Raw genomic sequence first — 18,697 nt, forward strand, 5'->3', positions numbered from 1 at the left:
TCTGATAAAAGTTTCCATCCAAAACTTCCTATCTTGAAAGAAAGTGGGGAATATGGACTGCAGGACCACAAAGAAAAAGTCATAGTTAAAAATAAGCTGAAACAAAATGACAAACAGAAGTTGTAGTTTCCATGGGCTTTAACTGACAGTTCCCAGTGTGTTTATTTAGGATGCACTCTAGTGGACACATTATTAAAAAAATCAAACAAAGATACAAATAGAATGAAAAGATTAAAAAAATGAAAGCAACGCATCATTAGAATTATTTTCTAGCATGTTTTAAAATAGTGTCTTACATTTTGAAGGCTGTACGGAGGTTGGAATTTTCACGGTCAACGTGACTGGACATTAAGTGTAAATGGACATGAGTTACCAATTTTTGAAAATGTTAATCTAAAAATTAAGAATCAGTTATAAATAGTGGTTTAAAAGAGAAACTCCGTATGTTTATCCATTTACTCCACCCTTTTGAGATTGTCATCAGAAGCTCCTGTGCATGCAGGTGTAATTAGAACTGTGGTATCAAATAGTGTCCTTACAGGATTCTGTTGTAACTGTTACTAATAAATATAATCGTAAACTGTGCCAAAAGCTGCTTACTGAAACATCAGCCACAAGGGTGTATTCATGCCACAGGAAAGGTTTTGACTATCATAGAAATTGCAAACCTGTACCAGGCAGAATAAATGTAGACAGCAAAGCCTAACCACCTAGTCACAAAAGTAGTTCCATTTTTCATTGTCCCAAAAGTTACACAAACATTTCTAAGTATTTACACCTGGTAATGACATTTTCCTCTTTTGATTTTAAGGATACTCATGTAAGACGTGGTTATTAACAGCATCCAAAAAGCAATGTAGCAATAAAATGGGCAGAGGATTTTTTTAATAAATGTACTTTAAGAGAAAAAATAATATATTACTGTATGAAAAATCAATAGTTATTATGTTTTTAAAAATTGATAGGATTATTCTTAGTCTGATCTACATGATCAAAACCAGCTATTCAGAGCAGGAAACCATTTATTATGTGATTGTCCTTTGTATGTTGGGTGCATAGATATTTTTAACAGTTTGGCAAGGATAGCAAACCCCTTAGAGTCAGTGATACTATTAAAAAAATTGAAGTGAAATTATCAGAAAAATCTCTTTCATCCCAAAACTGAAGAATGCAGTGAATGCATTAATTATGCACTGATTTTGTAATGAAAGGCATTTTCATTACACAGTATCGGCCATGACCAACTAACCTGTATTAGAAGACAGAGATGCAAAGGCACATTTTATTGAAGTGCAGGATTTCTTAATGCTGATGTCTTTTCCATTTATAACAAACAGACAGAGAACACTCTTGACAACCTATATCAAGATACCAGTGATTACAAACATCTGTTCTTATAAAAATGCATCTTTAAGGATTATAAAATTTATTTTTATAGATAACTATGGATAGAGCTAAATATTCTTCCAGATTTTTAGAAGTGAAGTTTTGAGAAATAATAATGATATTTAGTAGACAACACAGATTTAATTTGTTGATTTACAAATTCAAGAAAAATGCAGAAAAGGCTTAAAACCTTGACTAATCAAAACTGACATGCAGACACTTGCAGCTCACCTAGTACCACACAATACCCAAAAAAGGTTCTAATAAAGCCTGGAGCAAACACCCCATATTACAAAGACCACCTTATGATTTTGAAGAGACAAGATCTAGTACATCTGTCTACCGAGTCAGAGTTAAATTTATCTCTTCCAAATATATTTGGGAAATCTTCTGATTGGATTTTTGCACCAAGTCTGATGTCCAGAACACTCTCTCCATCTTCTAATCTGTACAGCATTCCCTTTTTCTATCAAAAACCATTCAAATTCTTGGAAAATAATTTTCAGTAATATTTTATTCTTTTATTTATTTTATTATTTAATACTGATCCAACTTATATTGTAGCATCGATCCTCAAATAATATAGACACATTAGTTATATTTGTATTTATTATGGTTACTTAGATATGCAATAAGTAGAAAAAATATTTGCTGCTTTCATTTCAACTGCAATTTTCTTCCTTCAAGTCAGCCATGCTAGCTACAGTTTAAGAACAAAAAGGAAGAATCAGTGTCAGAATTAGCAGACTTTATACAAACACCTTGAAAACAGACACTGGAGAAACAGGTACGTAAATCAGTTCTACTTATAAAATACATAAATCAAGATACTAAACTTCAGGATCAGCGAGTAATGAGTAGAAAATATTTTTACTGCTTTCAGGTCAGTTGGTACTTTCTTCTTCTGTTACTGTTGAGAGATCTGTTTGGCTCTGAAAAATGACAACAAAAAAATTCTATGACTTACCAGCATTCACTGAACTTTGTAAAAAGGAAAACAGACAAAACTGCCCATGATAAACAAGTTGGTACTTATCAGTATAACCATGTATTCTTCCATTCAGTGGAATACAATGAATGTCATCACCAGACTTCTATTATGAAATCCAGCAAATTTGGATGAAGCACTGTGATTCGAGGGCAGAATCAACAGTACAAGCTTATATATCTTATCAATCTGTTCTTAATTTGTAGCAAACACATCACTGTAAAACCTAAAAAAACATCCCCAAAAGCCAATGTAATCTAACACCTTTAGGCCTGAAAACCTGGCACATGTAGGAACCAGCAGGTACTACTTACTACTCACTACTCATTTTCACTTCTGGTTTTGCAATTTGTTTATTAAAGAACTCATAAAATATGCCCAAAGACTCAAGAATATTTTTTAATATGTAATTATCAGGAAATTATAAAAATTTGGGCTATATGAGATCTTGCATACTCATCTGATTTACCTCAGTGGAAAAAACACCAGTGAAAACCTTACCCTAAGAACAATCACAAGTATTTTCATAAATCTATACAGAGAACACTAATAAAACAGGCTGTTATTAAAGTAACCCTAAGTACAAAGCATATTAATATCACAACATAAATTCTGAGCTAGAATTACACTACTGGTACCAGAAATGAAGTGATTTAGTCAGAAATGAAGTGATATAATGGTTCACACAGCACAGGAAGGCTGCCTCCTCTCTGAGTACATCCATGCTTTAGTCAGTAACATATCTGAATACAAAAGGGTGTTTTAACTCTTGAGGATATAGTCAGCCAGCACCACAGTCTTTTAGAATGCCTTGACTCCTACCAGAGTGCTGCTATGGGCAGTTTGGAAGTTGTGGCCAAAACACCGTCTCTTAAAACCACAGGGGAGAGCCACCAACAGTTTTAACCTTTTGATAGGTCAGCACAGAAAAGCAGATCTGTAAGAATCAATAATTTATAATCTCTTTCTAAATACTTACCTGTTCACTCTCATCTGGCTTCTCAGCTTTGGATGAAGTAGGTGTTCCAGATCCATCTATATCGTCAGGTATTGTCTTTTCATTTTCCTGTGGTAATGAAAACTAGTTTTCAGTTAAAATGTCCCATGCCATGAAATCATGTGTTAAAATGACATTACATGTTAATATAAAGATAATACTTTAGATAAGTGCTACACAAATTTACTATATGGGAATATGGTCTTTGTATGCTTAACCCTATTTTTATCTTTTTTTTTTAAATTAACAGCAATTTAAAATTTTTACATATTCATTTTTTTCTGTCACTTTCATACTCTCATCTTCCTATGATTATATTTTGTCAGTATTTTAAGAGTGCTCTAAAAACTTCGATATTTCTAAAATACTCTGTGCTCCACAAAAATTTAAGAAATACGCACTTTTAAAAGCTTTAGGGAGATAAACATGCCAATTATCCATGTATGTTCTTACTGAAGCAGTATTAAAAGACCATAAACATGGATATCGTTACACACACTCTTATATTAGTATAAATTCCCATACACCAGGAAGATATCAGAAGCCAGAGGCATTGCAATTCTAAAACACAGCTCCTTTTCCAGATACAGTAAGTTGACTTTGTGCTAACACCCTGTAAAGCATTACTGTCTTGATATTTAAATTAGACATGCTTATTTTATAAAATTTTCTAATAAATACCACCAAGGAATGTGGAAGCATCAGCTAAGCTGACCTTATGCTGAATATTTGCAATAAACTTCTGTTCTGGCCAGAATTCAAGTCTAAAACCCAGACTGCAGAAGCCATGTGTTAGACATTCCCCCCCAACTACACTCTTGCTTTTTTAATTATGTGTTAGTCCAACACTCATGGGCTTCTGCTCTGTGTTTTGCAATTGATGCCAGCATCTGGAAAAAATGGTTGATTAATGGTATTTTCAAACCACCAACTAAGTATTGGCTTAAACCTCTTCATCTTCCTGCTGCAAGTGCATTTCAGCTTCTTTATTCTGCAGTTCCAACTCCGCAAGTTTTTTTTGCAACTCCAACTCCTCACGCTCTTTTTCCAGCTGAGCCTGCAAACAGTTTAAAAAAGGACAAATTAGGAAGAAAAAACCCCCCACATTTATCTTTTTTACCACATTGTTTACAATGTATTTCATAACTGAAATTGTAAATAAAAACTTTACAGCTGCAATGTTATGTTAATAACAAAGTCATTTCTGTATCATCTGGCTCAACATTTTCAAAGTTTTGAGACTCTTATGGATAAAAAGGTTTTACTACCAAGAGGAAGAAGAAACAATTAACTGAAGTTAGTGTACACACTTCAGATACTGTCTCATTACACATGCTCTTTTATCAGTCTGTATTAGTTATCTCTTATCCTTTGGATTGAGCTCTTTGATACTTTGTGTAATATCTAGCACAGATGGATGAATCAATATAGAATCAAATCTATAGAAAAATTTGGCAAGCAATGTCATTAACATAAATCATGCCCATCAGCAACCTTTAGTATTTACAATTGGAAATGTCTAACAGAAAGTGTTTATTAATTGTGAACTTAAGCCCTATTACATCAAAACTTCAGAAACTGCATGATCTAAGTATTTACTTTCAACAACACTAGAGAATACTGTTTGCTCTTGCATTTTGTGAGTAACTAGAAGTATGGTCATAGTTTTCTATTCCTTTTTGGTACATAAAATCAAAACTTGCCTGAGTATCTGACTATGGCCAAAACTGAGTTAGGTTAAAAAAAAAGTGCATCTAATATGAGCATTGTTCAACATCTTACCCACAGCTTATGTGAAATGTTTTATTTAATGCTTTGTGAATTATCTCTTGACACAATCTTGTCATTTTCATTTACTATTTTACATCACTCATGAAACCCTTAAGCACATTACTTTTGGTTTGCAAATCAGTAAATTCCAAATTTTGTAAGCGCAAGTGAAATAAAATGAATGCATCTTACACCAGAGCTGGGCTTAATGTGATCAGCATAAATTTAAAATTAAGCTTTTGATTTTAACATCATGAAAGTCAGCCATACAAAAAAAGTGCAGTCAGATCACATCAACATCACCACAACAACACTGAATTCACATGATGTCTTTATAAAGAATGGCTAGAAACACAGATATTGTATTTTTTTCTGATATTATAAGCCCAAACAATATTTTCAGTTACTTCTCACATAAGTCCTAAATTGGCTGCTTTTTACCTTAACAGCCTTCATTTTTTAATAACATTTTACTGCCTAGTATGTAAGTTTTCCTACCCATGTGCTGACTAATAATTTCATTTACTCAGAAAAGTGAGATTAAAATACTTGCATTATGTCACTTTTATCAGTCATTATGCAGCTATTAGAAGTACACAAAGATGTACTCCAAGATGCCACAGCACCATATGCTGCTTAGAATTATCTATTATTAAATAATAATAACCTGACGTTGCTCTTCAAGTTTCCGCTCCTCTTCTTCCTGGATTTTTAACCTTTCAAGTTCAGCTATGGCTGCCTCCCGTTCTTGTTCCAGCTCAGCTCTCTCCAGCATTCTCTATTTCACCGGTAACATAGAATCAATTAAACATAAAAATGAAAGAGATATTAAATAGCATCAATTATATTGTAGCAATGTTTTTTTGCCTAAGTTGGATGCACCTTTTTTTCTTCATCTAAGTTTCTTCTATAATTGTAAATCCAGTGTGCAAGATACTCTATGGGATCTGCTGGCCGATGCTCTACAACCTCTGCCAGTCCCTTCGTCAAGCAACTTCCCAGGCATTGCTTCAGATACTGAGATTCCATCTAAATCTACTGACAATAAACAGATATTAGGCACCAATGTCAGAATTAAGTCAGGGGGTTTAAAAATTCTTGCTTCAGATGCCAAACACTGACTATGACATTACTTTTTAGTAAGCTTGCAATTTAGACAGGAAAGTTATTCAGTAGTGGTTTAGTTCTTAAAAGCTCCAGTGACAGGACAGTTACACCAATCACTGCAGAAAAAAATGCTCAAACCGCATCTTACATGTATAATTCATAAATCACTTGGAAAGAGGCGACTAATTCTAGGTGTGCATTATAACAAAAAAAAAACAAACAAACAAACAAAAAAAAAAAACAAACAAAAAAACCCCAAACAAACCAAAAACCTGAAAACCACAACACGACATAGAAAACTTCTACACAGATATCCGAAGAAAACGCAAGTAGTTCTGAGAACAATTAGGGGGGATTTTAGTTTGAATTGTCAAAGCTACCTTTAAGATATGTATGCAAGGCGAGGGCCTGAAGCACTCCCTCTATAGTTAGGAAAGGCACAGATCCTTGTGCACACTTTACTAGCCCAGTTTAAGTAAACACAACCCTTTCTTTGCTGTCAAGGAGCCTGAATCCGTGTGGGGCAGCCATGGCCCGGCGGGGCAGAGAGCCCGGGCACTTGGCACAGCAGCGAATCCTGTCCCATCCTCCGCGTTCGCGGCGCCTCCAGGGTGACCTTACTGGTGCCGACCCTCTTAACCCGGAGCCTCCCCCGCGACCTCTGCCCCCGGGCTCCATTTAAGCACAGTCTGGGCCTCTCCCGTTCCCCTACGCTCCAGGCAGGGCGGGCCCGCTGCTTATCCCTACGCCTGGTGTTCGGAACCCTGGGAGGGCCTGGCACGTTACCCCGCCTCGCCCCGCGACAGTCACTGGGACCCGGTGCTGTCGCTGTCCTGGTTCTGGCACCGCGGGGCTGCGCTGTAGCCGCTCGCCTTCCCTCGGAGAGCAGCCCCGCTCTGGCTCCTTCCTGGCAGCAGCTCCCAGAGCCCCGGGACAGCAGCCCCCGGCCCGCCCCGCTCCTACCGCCCGGCCCCGGCCCCGGCTCCGGCCCCGCGGCTGCGGCCCCGCCCGAACGCGCGGCGTTGCCCCGCAACAGCGCCGCGAGCGCAGCGGGCCCCAGCGCCGCCCGCAGGAGGCGATGGAGGGATAAAGGGCCTGGTCGGAAAGGTCCCTGGTGGCACAAACCGGGAGAAGGGGCTGAGACCGTAGAGGGTTATGTGACCCTTGAGAGAGACCTCGACAGGCTGGAGAGATGAGCAGAGAATAATCTGAAATTCAATAAGGGTAAATGGAGGGTCCTGCATCTGGGAAGGAATAACTCCGAACACCGGGAGAAACTGGAGCCTCAGCTGCTGGAGAGCAGCTCTGTGGAGAAGGACCTGGGCGTCCTGGTGGGCAACAAGCTGTCCATGAGCCAGCAGTACCCTTGTGGCCAAGAAAGCCAGTGGTATCCTGGGGTGCATTAGGAAGAGCATTGCCAGCAGGGCAAGGGAGGTGATCCTGCTCCTCTACTTAGCCCTGGTGAGGCTCTGCCTGGAGTGCTGTGTCCAGTTCTGGGGTCCCCAGCATGAGAGAGACATGGAGATCCTGGAGTGGGTCCAGCAGACGGCTATGAAGATAACTAGAGGGACTGGGGCATCTTTCTTACAAGGAAAGGCTGAGAGGGCTGAGGCTGTTCAGCATTGAGAACAGATGGTTTATAAGGGACTTTATTAATATGTATAAATACCTAAAGGGGAGGTGCCAAGCTCTGCTCCGTGGTGCCAACCACCGAGACACCAGGCAATGGGCAGAAACAGATGCATAGGAAGTTCCGTCTAAACAACAGGCAGAATTTCTTTACTGTGTGCAGGTGACCACACACTGGGACAGATTGCCCAGAGACCTTGTGGAATCTCTGTATCTAGAGATATTAAAGAACTGTCTGGATACAGTTCTGTGCAGTGTGCTCTAGGACAACCCTGCTTGGACCAGATGACCCACTGTGATCCTTTCCAATTGTTTTAATGCCCTCTCTCTGTGAGCAGTTTCCCTTCACAACTGACGTGATCTTCTCTCCTCCCTGCCAAACTCCTTGGCTGATGTTCACCTCAAATTTGACCAGCTGTTTGTTCTACTGTCAGCGTCTAATCGGGTATTAAAAAACCCTGCAAATAACTGCAGCTGGAAGAATTAACTCCGTGTATTTATTAATTCCGACGCTTAAGTGCGCTAACGCTATCTTGGCCGCTCCCTGGCAGAAATGGAAGGCTGCAGACGGGCTGCTGAAGGAAAGGCAGCTGGCAGAGGCGCTGTGAGCGGTGAGGAGCCGGCTCCAGCGGTTCGTGGATTGCGCGGGCGCGGCTGTTCCGGCCGGGGGACGTTCCGGCCGGGGGGTGTCGCTGGCGCCCCGCGAACGCCTCGCCCGGGGCCGCAGAGCGCAGCCGTGCCCGGGCCGAGGGGCCCTGCGCCGGCGCGGCCATGGCAGCGGAGCGCGGCATGGCGGCCGAGGCCCTCGTGGGGCAGGTGGTGCTGCCCGGGGATCTCCTGCTGCTCCCCGCGCACTACGACGAGGACGCGGAGGGCGAGCGGCTGCGGCTGAGCGCGGGCGCGGCGCCGCAGGGGCGGCTGCTCTGCGGGCCGGGGCTGCGGCGCAGCGGGGCCGGGCTGCTGGTGACCAAGTGCGGGCTGCTGCGGCACCGGCCCGCGGGCGGCGGCGCGTACTGGGTGGACTCGCAGCAGAAGCGGGTACGGGCGCGGCGGGACCCGGCTGTCTGTGTGTGTGTGAATGTGTGTTGTCCCCGTCTCGCCCGCGCTCTCCTGACCCTCTGTCCGCCTCCCCCGCTGCAGTACGTGCCGGTGAAGGGCGACCACGTTATAGGGATCGTGACGGCCAAAGCGGGGGATGTGTTCAGACTGGATGTGGGCGGCAGCGAGCCGGCGTCCCTGTCCTACCTGGCCTTCGAAGGCGCCACGAAGAGGAACAGGCCAAACGTGCAGGTGGGTGCCCTGTAGCTGGCGCTTCAGCCACGTCGTTTGGTGGCGCTTCTGTTGCGTTTCAGTAGCTTGTCTTAGTGCAAGTATTTGTGTAAGTTGCATGTTAGAGGAGGTGTGCAGGTCTAGTTGTAATGGTTTCGCCTTGGCCCTCCTCGGAGGGTTTTGCACCATTAGGCCCCGGGCTTTCTGAGGTTTCTTAGGAGCACTGTAACTAGTGGTTTGCTCTCTCTCAGGTGGCTGGCAGCTTCCCTCATGTTTTCATTTGCCAGCAGCAGATGCAGTTCATGAGTAATGTGCATCCAAAAGAGCACTCCGACGTTAAGGTTTTCAAACAAGCTTTTATGCCATATGATACTGCTGGAAAATGTTAGTTGTGTGGGGTTTCTAACAGCACTGTTGTGAACGGTTGTGTGGCACATGCATGCCACAGTTTCTGCACTCGGATGAAATGCCATCACCAGAATGTAAAATGAACTGTAAAGAAAAACAGAATAGGCTGGTGTGATATTTTTTTTTCTTGTCCTTCTAAGTGATTATAAGAGCAGGTTGCTTAGGCTGTTCATATCCTTGAAGTCTGAAGAAAGAAGAGTTAATATTTGGTATTTAAGAAAAACAGAGTTATCTAACTCCATTAAAAAAAAAATCTGTCCTTTTATCTTACAAATTCCAGTAGGGGTACAAGATAATTGTGGAGGGTGCTGTCTCTAGTAGAAGAAGAGAAAATTTAAATTCCTAGTATATCAGTTCGGTTTTGTGTCACTATTGTTTTGAAACTATTTTGTGGCCTCACTAGAGGATGCTTATCAATTGTTATAAATGTGCACTATGATTTCCTCTATTACTTTTGCTTTTTGACACTGTTTTGTTTAGGTGGGAGATCTTGTTTATGGTCAGTTCGTTGTAGCAAATAAAGACATGGAACCAGAAATGGTCTGTATAGACAGCAGTGGAAAATCAAGTGGAATGGGATTAATTGGACAAGATGGCTTCCTCTTTAAAGTTTCTTTAGGTCTAATAAGAAAGTAAGTACTAACAAATGTAAATGGTCGCTCTTATGTCTAATGTGGTGGGTAAGATTCCCACAACTATTTCCTCTGAGCAGTGTGGGCAGTTGTAAATCAGACTGTATAATTCTTATAGTCCATTTAAACCAGTTTTACTGAATAGAGTATGGACATTGACCTAGAAGGAAAGTTTATTTTTCCTCTTAAGAGGCTTAGAAGCTCTTTTGTATGGTGTTGCATGACCTGTTTAAAAAAAGTGGTGTGGTTGCCAAGGCAGTATGGAAAATAAACTAGTGACCTCGGGAAATCAAACATTCAGGATAGTGTTTCAGTTATGTGCATACTACGTTGGAGTTTAAAACTTGGTAATGCTTATTGTCCTTTTTCTGCTTAATGGCATATGTTTGGGCGTATGTTTGGCTGACAGCTGATTAAACGGGTCTTTGCATATCAGTACACATTATTTTCTGACTTCCAAAGAAAAAATAAATTGTATTGAAATAAAGATACAGATTAAAAAATGGTAGTATTTTAGTTTAAAACTGACACATTAATCCAGGAACTGTTTCATAAACTTTTAAATGTATTGTGAGCTTTGGAGTTACTTATGCTGATGTAAATACAAGACTTTTTTTGTGACTATCAAAGAATACCAGATTACATGGATAAACAATAGTCAAACTTTGTTGTTGCTTTTTGTGTGGAGTTTTGTTTGTTTTTGTTGTTCTTTGGATAAGCAATCTGGAGGTGCAGAGCAGCTCTTTCGTACCTATAACTGTCTGATTTATATGTCCTAGCAGAAGTGTGCATGAACTGATATGAAAACTTTTTGCAGCCATTCTGTTTTCCAAATTTTGTCTGTATGCAGGTAAAAAAATAACAGCATATTACAACTACTAAATCCTGATATGCTTTTAGTTTTTGTAAATACTTGTTCTAGCTTGATTTAATCCTAGGCATATTGCAGTATTTAGTATGCTGTCATCTAATAAAAATGAAGTAGTCTGTTTATTGCTGCTAATACTGTTGCCTGAAGTAGAAGGGAAGTCCTGTTTTGAAAGACACCTCTGGGGTGTCAGCTTTATAAATAGCACTTCAGAAATGTCATTTTTTCAAACATTGTGCTTTTAGAATTTATTAGATCATAAAATTGTTGTAAAAGTATCAATTCACTTTAAATTTGTCAGGGATTACTTCTGAATCTAATGAGAAAAAAAGAACTAAATTTACAGCTGTTTTATTTTTTAGGTGCATGTATTTTATACGAGGGGAGCTTTAAAAATCTGATACTGTATTGCTATTTTGGATGTATATGCAACTTGATCATCTCTGTGTTTCTCAAATAGCTCCCATAACAGCAATACTGCTGCAGTTATTGGTCAGTAATAATGTGGTGTCTGTAAGTGTGAGCACTTCTTCCTCTGACATTTTTTGGTCTTGTTCACAGGCTCTTGGCTCCCAAATGTGAAATAATTCAGGAGTTATCACAATTGTACCCATTTGAGCTGGTGCTGGGAATGAATGGAAGAATATGGGTAAAAGCAAAAACAGTTCAACAGACTTTAATTATAGTAAATATTTTGGAAGCCTGTGAGTATATGACTGCAGAACAGAGAAAACAAGCGCTTGCCAAACTGTCAGGGAACTGATAAGAGAAAACCTTGAGGATTTGTTTGTGATGACTGTTTTGGTTATTTTTGTATTCAGATTTATATTAAAAGCATTTTTTAAAATTAAGTACTAGACTTTGGTTGTTCTTCATTTCCCTTCTTTATCCACTCAGCTTGTTTTTGTGTTGTTTAAGGAGTTGGTTTCGACTCACTTTTGTGATTATGAAGCCCTGTTTAGGTTCATGAATTTTCTGTCTAATATGAAGATGGTCTCTAGATGCTTTCATTAGCTCTGAATTTTGAAGCGTAAGTACTTGGGACTTCTTTAAAAAACTGGTGATTTTATGAACTGCATGTATTTTTTTTTATAGTTATTAACATTTCAAACAATTATGTTTACTTGGGGTAGCAAAAAGTATCCCACAGGTCTTTAATTTTGGTCAGGTGCTCTATTTATAGAGTGACATGAAGAAATTATTAATATATTATGAAATTTGGGAATAGAAATGCAGGTAGAGGATACCAGAAAAAAATTGCAGGGTGTAACATAAAAGAATCATAGGGTGGTTAAGGCAAATGATCAGATAAGACCAAAAAATGTTCACAGTGACATTATCACTTTCCCTAAGAGATGGCCTGCCTAGTAGTATTAAGGGCATAGTGATTAGGATGTCATAACAATAGCCATGGGTTTCTTGATTCTAGACACTGATTTATTTTCTTTATTAACAGTATAAAGATACCATAGAGCTTTGCTAAATGTTTAACAAAATCAACATTTCTAAAAAAAGCTATGTTGGGCTTCTTTGTGTAACAGTCCCTCAGATGCATATGGAAGAGATGCTGTCCTAGGAAGGGTAAACTCTCAGTGAATTTTAGTATGTGTGTAATTTGCTACTGTTCTGAGAGAGAAAGATTAATGGAAGGGTAGTTACTGATGCCTTCTTCCTGTGGGAGAAAAGCTTGATTGTAGGTACCTAATGAACTGCTTGCAGCTGTTAGGCACTCATTTAGATCTGTGACGTTCTGTGGTTCTTAATAAGCTGAATGGTTTAATAGCAATAGTTAAAGGAAATTATTAAAAATGAACTAATTAGGGTAAGCCTGAATACCATCTTAATTAAAGTGGAAAGATAATTTTTCCTGTTTATTCTGTATTTCATCCAAAACTCAACCTATGGCATTTGATGATAGGGCATCTTTGGCATCTGTGCCGTTTAGAAATTGCTTCAGTTCAGAGCCACTCCTCTGAGTCATCTGTAATGTGCTTACCTTGGGCTTCCCCTGGTTCGACAAGAACACAACTCTAATGGTTTCCATGTGAGTCAAATGGCTACAATTCAGAATACTTTGTGAATTTCTCTGGTCTCCCTATTTAGCATCTAGGGCATTGCTCATCTGGCTTGGTAGATCTTTAGTCATCTTTTTTTACCTGTCATCCACCAGGTGAAGTGACTTTCATTCATATCCCATAAACTTTTTGGGTCTGTAATCTTTCTGTTACTACACTTGAGAAGCTGTAAATTGATAAGGATTTCAAGAACTGTTCTTCTCCAGAGTTTTTTCAATTTCAGCTAACCAGGGCCTCTCCAGGTTGTCTGTTATTGGAACAATAGCTGGCATAGGCAGAAGAGCATTTGCCAAATTATCTCAGGGTGCTAACTTGTTTTTTTGTGAATGTTCTGGGATCATAATAAAACCACAGGAATGGGCAATGACATGGATCATTTCCTGGATAGTTGTGGCTTGAAATGGAATTAGCTTTAGCACTCCCCTTTACCTAAGCAACCTCCTTTCCCTCCCAAAAGCCTGCATTCCAAGCTTAACCTGCAAGATACAAATGAACAACCCCTGTTAAAATGCTGGCTTGGTAGTGCAGCATAGCAAATGGCAACCTTGAAAGTTCTTAGCATAATCAGCCCACTATTTCCTACCACACAGCATTCTGTCCCACCCTCACCCGCTTATCACCCAAATACAAGAACAGGATACAAAAGGCACTAAAATTATGCTTGTTATTAATTTAGCAAAATGAAATAACCAAAAAATTCTTGGGTTTTACCCACTACACAATGATTTTAAGTATCTGCTACATTTAAGTTTGTTGGACAGTTTATACAGTGGGAAAAAAATACAGTGGATGTGAACAAAATGGGTGTGGGGAAAAAAGCTTGAAAGAAAGTACACTTAAACACATACTAACAGAAGGCGATACATTTTATTTTGGTTTTTTTTTTACTTGGGCAAAAAAAAGCTTATCAACATTCTTCAAACCAATTGCAATTTGACAGGCTTTATCTAACAAAACATTCAGGCAAAATCTAAACAATATCTTTGCAAACTCTTAGTTCTAGATTAGTGACTAAACCAGTCATGAGGAAGAGTTATGGAGTATAATTTGGTTCTAGGAAGAAAGGCTGATCATGATTTAGTTATGTATTCTGCTGTAAGTCTTCCACATTCCCATTAAAGGCGCATAAATCCATATATTTTTGGAAATAGGACTTGCAGAAGGGATGCTGTGGACTTGGAATGTACCTTGCTAAATAAGTAGAATGTCTTTTCTGTTGCATTTCTCCATGATGTTCATGCTTATCAGGTTAAGTCATTATTTAGAGCTGTTCATTTCAGATACTCTATGATTGTGCATTGGGTACTCTGTTATATTGTTTTTCTTTCAAGCTGTTGTGATCAAGTTATGTAAAAATGATAGATAGCAGCATGAAAATTGTGCGTATGCCCATGAGAGAGATGCTCATGAGAGCACAACCTCTTAAAAAGAAAGTTCACCAAGAATTAAACCGAAAGCATATGTTGGAAGTATGAAATACATTGTTTGTGGCCCTTCCTAGGCTGATGTTGTATAAAGACCAAGAACAAATACTGTCATAAAATACAGATATGCAATGCTGAAATTCAGTTTGATAGTAACACATTTATGTTTTGCTCTAGCAGAAGAAGGTTACACAGACAAATAGCTCAGTGTAATAAGAAGATTAAGAGCTTAACTCTAAAGCTGTGGTTAGAGAGTGTGGCTGTAACTCTGCTAGATTAGTAGTTTACTGTGCCTAGCTACTCATTACAGCCTTGCCACCAGGAGTTGGAACTGAAGCTTTCTGGCATGTATATTTGATTCCTAGTCAAGTTCTGTCAAAATGACCCACATTGGCTTCAACACTTCTAATACCAGGGCTATTTTGGTTGTATAACATGGATGTTCTTTAGCAAAAGAGGCCATGGAATTTTTCTCCCAGATTTTAAATATTAAGAGCAGAAGTGTGGTGCTATCTTTGTGGGTAATTTGGGATGTTCATGACCCTGGTTTTGCTTGTAGAGCCTGAGGCTTGATCCCTATTCTAGTGGCTTGAATAGCCATTAAAAATAACCTTTTTTTACTGGTCTTCAGTGTCCTACCTAATATGACAATACTAAAAAATCAGAGTGACATTTTTTGTAGCACTGCAATAAACAGGAGACAGGCAAACTATAGCCCACAGATTCTATTTTGCTTACACTTAGTAATTACACTTACCTGACACAAAGATATTTAAAGACTGAAGGACAGTGGGAGGACTGATGACCTCATCTGCACTTTCCAAATGCCTTGGTTATCTTTTGTCTTGTAAATGGTAGGCTTTTCTGTAATTCAGTGTTTATTAGGCTATTGCAAAAGAGATTTGTTATAAGAATCTGTATACTCGATGAAAAGACTTACTAATTCTTTCTTCCTGTTCTTGTCCAGATGGAGGGTATTGCACCAATCTCTTCTTGGTGTCCCACTGTGAACTGCTTATGTGAATGAACTAATTTCAAAAGACCTGTATTTCCTTTGGTTTCTTCTGTGACTACTGCACTCTAATCTTAGCTAAAATAAATCTGAGATTCTGCGTCTGGGCAGACTGGTGTGTTTATTTCCTGAGAATCAGGATGAGGTTGAGAACACCACTACATGAGTACATGTCACTGTACAGCCTCCAAACAAGAGACAGCTTTTGCATGGCCTAGCAGAGATCTACGTCAGTCTGCATCTGTGTGCGTTTGCCTTTAGTGGCACATAGGTGAAAAGTTCAAGCTGTATTTTTTTTTTTTTTTGTATCTACATCTGATCTTATTGGCTTGGTATTGAAAATGTTAATTAGTCTGGAAGTCCTTTTACAGACCTAGGGCCTAGATCCTGCCTTAGTCCACCACTGTCTTTCCTTGTTGCTTTAGAGATCTTCTGTTTCCTCATAGAAAAGACAACTTGTTTAGTATAAGCCATTTGTCTAACAATTCCCTTGGTCTAAGGCTGATCTATAGAAGCATGATCCAACAAGAAAAAGAAATAACCCCTGAAATAACACACAGCTTTGTCATTCTGTACATGAATTGAAAGTTTCGTAATGCTAGATCATGTTTTAGCACAGCTACTGATACAGTGCATTCTGACTTACACACAGGCATGCCAGGGAAATTTAATTAACTGATGTACAAGCAGTTCACAGACTGATTCTCCTCATTCACTGCTATAAAACTGAACTATGAAGGCAGGAAGAGAAGAGCTGAATGGGCTTTTTAAGAACACTGTTCAGAACCTGGGGATTTGAAGATTAAATAATGGTGTCTGTTGCTTTGTGAAATGTGCATGTGTGTGCGTTAGTTTATTAGTCTCTTTTTGTAAGAGGAAGAGTATGTGAATAATATCTGAAAGGGTGTATGGAAAAGCTAAACTTTTCATTGATCATAGATCAATCATAATATGATTTTATCAAGAGGGAAAACCAGAAAACCAAAGAAGTCAAACTCCCATTCAGCTTTCCTGACAAAATTGCACTACTTTTCTGAAGCGATGAAAGCAAGGATAGTCTTAATAAGGACAAAGTAAGGTTGCTGCAACTCCACTTACTGCAACACAGTAACTTTTCAAAGAAAGCAAGCTTTTCTGGAGATGTGGATAAGGCAGGTTACATTCCAGTATTTTCATGAGACCGTGTTTCTTTGAGTTCTGTGCCTATTAGATGTGTGCATGCATTCAAAGGATTTTGCTGCTTTGCAAAGTAGGACAGTATTCCTGGATGGAATCCGGATGTGTGGGCTCAGATTTTTCTGCATCTTTTGGAACATTTTTACAATAGGGACACATGAAGTCAGAGTCACTTCTGAGATTAACTGCTTGTTATTCTTGCCTGGTGCCTTGTCATGGACTCTTAGCCAGGGAAAAGAATAAATAGATATTTTCTTTTTGTGACAGGTGGGTTTTTTTTTTTCCTCCTCAGCAATATTGGCTACCTTGGAACTGTGAAGGCCAGCAGCCAGGTTGTTAGAGGTGTAATGTGCAGAAGTATCATTAAGAAAAAAATTCATTTAGTGTGCTTACCATGGAAGAAAAATAATGGAGCTGCCATTCTACCATTGCCAAATGATGTCAGCTGGGTCCACAACCATGGTAAAATTCAGAAGAAAGGAATGTTGACAGCCTGCAGAAATTAGGATTTTAATTATATCAAGATGGGTGACAAAATTTGCCTATTTTTTTTGCTCACAATGTTTTTCCAAAGATTGCTGTGTCAGCATGGCAGATACATATATTCTAATGCTGATTGCATTTAAAAAAAATGACAAAGTCACTTCAGCATGTTTGGTGTTGACAGAGAACCTTCCCACACTGGTTGAGGAGAAAAAGCAGAGATATGGTTTCATGTATTTCCCAGGACAAAAGCAGCCACAAATTCTCAATCCTTCTAAATTCCCCATTTCTTTCAGGCAGTCCGGTAATGCTGTTTCTGCCATGAGGTTTGCTTAGGTTATTCTTTTATTGCTGCTAAGACCGAGTGACTTTAGTGCTTTTTATAATCCATTTGATTTCTAAAAGAATGTGTATAGATAAAAGCATAACTACCACAATTTTGGGCAAAAAGACCAAAATCTTTTCCTTGCAACTACCTCCGCCAGTGCCACTCTGACATGTGCAATGCAACATGGTGCAATAGGCTCTGTCTTGCAGAACTTGCTGTTCCATGTGGCTTTCTGGCAGCACATAGCTGCTGCTGTGCTCTGCTGTAGGAGCAGAGTGATAGGAAAAGGCCATTTTGTCTAGTTAAGTTTGGAACGTGATGAAAAACTGTATGGTGGAACGTAGACACTCCAGTACCATCAAAAGGGTTGTGTTCATTCTCCTGAGCTACTGTTGTGTTACCGACCAGACTGTTCTGTCTGTCATTGACATTACCTTTTTTTTTTTTTTTTTTTGGTTGTTTTTTGGGATTTTAGGTGCCAGGTTAACAGGAGTCCTCAGGAAATAGTCCCAAGGTAGTGAAGATGAGTCCTCTGAGTCTGTGGTTGGAGTGGTGCCTAATGACCACAAGCATCTGAAAAGCGTGTTTGTTAAAGGATGTTGTGACATGTTATTGGCTGGCTTATCTGAGCAAGTATATTCTTGAATGCAATATATATGCAAACATTTTAAGTGCCCCGTTAATCAGATTACTTGAATGATAAGCTCACTACATTCTTGGACTCAGGTCGTTATGGGCTGGGTGCTTTTTTTTGTCTTGCATATTTAAGCACTGTATCCCATAATGTATTTCGTTTCTTTCTTTGCTTAGCCAGAAGCTACAGTAGCCCCGGAGAGGAGACAGTGGGTTCCGAGAGAGAACAGAAGGCTAACGGCGGGGATAATCCCGCTGGCCGCCCCGGCGCAGAGCCGCGGGGCCGAAGGGCACCGAGCGCTGCCGGCAGCGGTGCGTGCGCGGAGAGCGCCGGGGGCGGTGCCGGCGGCCGCGGGCCGGGAGCGGCGGCGCTGTGAGTGCGGGGCCGGGGGGTCGCGGTGCGAGTGCGGGGCAGTGATGGTGCGAGTGCGGGGCCGCGCTGTGAGTGCGGGGCAGTGACGCTGTGAGTGCGGGGCCGCGCTGTGAGTGCGGAGCAGTGATGGTGCGAGTGC

The 18,697-nt window shown here is 40.0% G+C and overlaps 3 protein-coding genes across 4 annotated transcripts in view; 2 read left to right on the forward strand and 1 right to left on the reverse strand.

Annotated features, from left to right (window-relative positions):
- Positions 1-1,252: 1,252 nt before the first annotated feature.
- On the reverse strand, positions 1,253-8,650 carry LOC121667277 (translation initiation factor IF-2-like). Its single transcript, XM_042033731.1, has 6 exons — positions 8,389-8,650; positions 7,035-7,456; positions 5,809-5,919; positions 4,321-4,428; positions 3,354-3,440; positions 1,253-2,318 (listed from the first exon to the last, which is right to left on the reverse strand). Exons 1-6 carry the CDS (start codon positions 8,648-8,650, stop codon positions 2,271-2,273), a joined length of 1,038 nt encoding a protein of 345 aa, XP_041889665.1. The 3' UTR covers positions 1,253-2,270.
- On the forward strand, positions 8,611-11,905 carry EXOSC3 (exosome component 3). The gene is made up of 4 exons (XM_042033188.1): positions 8,611-8,915; positions 9,018-9,167; positions 10,035-10,186; positions 11,616-11,905. The coding sequence occupies exons 1-4, from the start codon at positions 8,649-8,651 to the stop codon at positions 11,815-11,817; spliced, it is 771 nt and encodes a 256-aa protein (XP_041889122.1). The 5' UTR covers positions 8,611-8,648; the 3' UTR covers positions 11,818-11,905.
- A 6,420-nt stretch (positions 11,906-18,325) lies between these two features.
- Positions 18,326-18,697, forward strand: part of PRXL2A (peroxiredoxin like 2A) — a 10,464-nt gene continuing 10,092 nt past the window's right edge. Inside the window, exon 1 of one of the 2 annotated variants that reach the window (XM_042033192.1) lies at positions 18,326-18,497. The gene's annotated coding sequence lies outside the window, so the exon portion shown is untranslated. Of the gene's footprint in view, positions 18,559-18,697 lie in introns of both variants that reach the window. The other variant, XM_042033191.1, reaches the window with a different exon arrangement.

Source organism: Corvus kubaryi, unplaced genomic scaffold (assembly GCF_017639235.1).
Source record: "Corvus kubaryi isolate FWS band 111438036 unplaced genomic scaffold, C.kubaryi_AGA036_p1.0 37357, whole genome shotgun sequence".
NCBI lineage: Eukaryota > Metazoa > Chordata > Aves > Passeriformes > Corvidae > Corvus > Corvus kubaryi.